Below are 2,910 nucleotides of genomic sequence, written 5' to 3' on the forward strand. Positions count from 1 at the left end.
AAAGGCGCAACAGATTCGACATTCCAGAATACTTGGTCACGGTTTTATAATTGGTATGATAAATATATGTAGGCAAGCTTGCAAGAGACAGACTAAGAGTTTACTAAATGAAATATATACCTGTTAGGATGATAGGGACAAGAAAAGTTGCTTACACAGTTCGTGAGAAATTGTTATTAAGGTGGAATAGGCACCAGTATAAATATTGGTAAAAAATTGAAAATAACCTCCATGTATCTGTTTGTACTGTTTGTATGTATGTATATGTATATGTATATGTATATGTATATATATATATATTAATTAGAAACACTTTTTATCACAGGCAAATCCACAATTGAACCACTAATTTCACAAGTATTTTCTGGATCTGTACTAGTAGTTAACTTTGGAAAGTAGCTTGGTTACCAGTCATTACACACTATATCAAGCAGTAATTCTCAATCATAACATTTTTTAATCCAGCAACAATATCAGTTTTATTTTATTTTATTCATTAGTAAGAATAAATTGTATATGGGTCAAATATTCTTCATAATGTTATTTTATCTTTAGAAGAAATGAATGATGAGGAGGACCATTATCTTCCACCGGAACTGAAGGAACTGCTGCGTATTGGTAACCCAATGCCTGCTCCAATCCCACCCTTGAGCGATGGTGTTAGTTTTCCTTTCCACTTCAATAGAGAGCATGGCAAGCATGAAGGAACCCTGCCATCAACAGATATGCTGGACGCAATAGACGGCATTGAGCAGCTACTTCCGAAGAACAAAGAACCAGAAGAAGTGCAGGGCAGCGTTGATGTCGCCCTGTCGGTAAAATGTGATGACACCTCAATGACTGTAGCAGTTGCAAAAGACTCACTGGAGGTTGGTGTAGTCTCTTATTATTGAATTATTATCTCTTATTGAATTAAACTGCAGGGTGTGTTTTCCCCATGGTTACAAAGGGGCATATGGTTGATATTATCTGCCCTACCAATGTCTGTCCTCTGTTCCAAAGCTTTGAAGGGACTAAGTTTCCTACCGCTATTGATGTGAAAGTTCAGAGCATTTGAAAACAAAGTTTATGTATCATTCAAACATGGCCTCAGATGTTCCTTACCCCATATGGGAAAGAGATCTTCTGAAGTTATATGTGCAGTTATATGCGTCTCACAGTAAAATTAGAAATCACAATAGACACTGTTGTGTTTCAGATCGTACTTGTTCTTTTAGTTGTTTGTTCAAAATTATTTATAAGCCCACCTTTCTCCCAGTTGGAGCGACTGTAAAGCGGGATCTTGTACCAGGGATTCTGTCTGCAGGACTCTGGCATCTTACGTTCTGCTCCACTGATGTCTTTCAAGAGAAGGGAACAGCTGGCGCTTCAGATGTGGTATTCCAAGATGTAGCTCTGCAGGGGTTCGATGAGACAGTAGGCTAATAAAATTCCACCTGGCCCTATAAAGATACTGAGTGGCTTGGTTCCTCAGTCTGAACACTTACCATTCAGATACTGACTGAGCCCACATGACTTCCATGTGCGTTAGGATGAGGCCTTGTGACACTTCAGACTGCAAGTGGGGTATCACATTTTTTAAATGTTCTTGAATCTTCCTTACAAGCAGAAAATTAGTATGGGAGGACTAGAACCTTTCTGCCTGCTGTGTTAGTTTTCATCTTGCAGCAACATTGGGGGGTTTTATATTTAAAAATGTCATCCTTCCCCTTGCAGCTCCTATCTTATTCTGCTATATGCACAGAGTAGGCCGGGGTCACTTTTGGATTGTCCATCTCCTCTTACTTGTTTGATTGTCTGCTCAAGTCCTTATAGCAAGAAGAATCACGTGTGGCAGTATTAAAAGAACAGATACAAGTTTTAAAAAGCCGTATAATTTACAATATGGTCTGGACTCTAGCTGTGGATATCATTTGTATGTGTGTTCTTATGATTTAGGCTAGTGGTTACATTGGGACACAGCTGTCACTGTCGGATCCCACATGTAAAGCTAAGATGAATAGAACCCATTTCATTTTGGAGTCGTCTCTGCAGGAGTGTGGAACAAGACAGATAGCCTACACCCTGGATAACATTGTGTATCTGAACTCTGTGAGTATCTTACAGGAGAAAAGACTTGTCTTTTGCTTGTGTGTTTCAATGCTGGGCTCTTTTTAGCCTGAACTGTTGTTCCTCATGATGACCATCAAATCAGCCTATACTATGTAGATTGTTGCTGTTCTTGTGGTTTATTCAGTGTTTTAACAGTATTGGATATGAACAGAAGATGAGATTGTAGCAAGAATGCCTCATCCTTTTATGTACATAGGTGAAATAGTAGCAAACAGCTGCTCTCTTATGCTACTTCGGGAATTCAGTCTCTTTGTATTGCATCAGCCTATGCATTGAATAAAGAGCAACATCAGCGCTGTGCTCCAGCAGATGCTGATGCCTCTGCTAAGAGAAGGGGCTCAAGTCTTATACATACTTATTTTGTGGGCTGCATAAAGCATAGCAGGAAGTTGACATGTCCCTCAAAGTGTTTTCACAGACTGACTGCATTTCAGCCTTTAAAAAGAATGAAACTGCATATATACATATCTCCATATTTCACATATAGGCTAGGAAGAAGCAAGCAAAAGTGTAGTGGCCTTCGTAACATCACTGTGAGAACTGAGCATGAATTTACATTCCTTTACTCACCATGAGAGAGGGAGAACAACAGTGGCCAGCCAGTCCTGCCGATGTGGCAGTGCTTAGGGTGCTGCTAGACACTGTACAAGCCGATATTGTTTCTGCAACACCATATCTCTGCACTCCCATTACCTCAGAAGATGTGCTATCACCGGCCAAATGATTTGAAAAGAAAGGGGGAGTTCGTAGTGCAGTGGTGTCACATCAACACAGGGTGTTATAATGCACATTTTAAGG

General features: G+C 39.8%; 1 protein-coding gene across 1 annotated transcript in view; it reads left to right on the top strand.

Moving 5' to 3' along the window:
- TGFBR3 (transforming growth factor beta receptor III) overlaps positions 1 to 2,910 on the top strand; it is a 180,578-nt gene that overhangs the window by 138,740 nt on the left and 38,928 nt on the right. The window contains exons 8-9 of the mRNA XM_015420182.1: positions 556 to 869; positions 1,939 to 2,091. Coding sequence (XP_015275668.1) covers positions 556 to 869; positions 1,939 to 2,091 — 467 coding nt within the window. The remainder of the gene's footprint in view (positions 1 to 555; positions 870 to 1,938; positions 2,092 to 2,910) is intronic.

The sequence above is a fragment of the Gekko japonicus genome, unplaced genomic scaffold (assembly GCF_001447785.1).
Source record: "Gekko japonicus isolate JY-2015 unplaced genomic scaffold, Gekko_japonicus_V1.1 scaffold134, whole genome shotgun sequence".
In the NCBI taxonomy this organism is placed as follows: Eukaryota; Metazoa; Chordata; class Lepidosauria; order Squamata; family Gekkonidae; genus Gekko; species Gekko japonicus.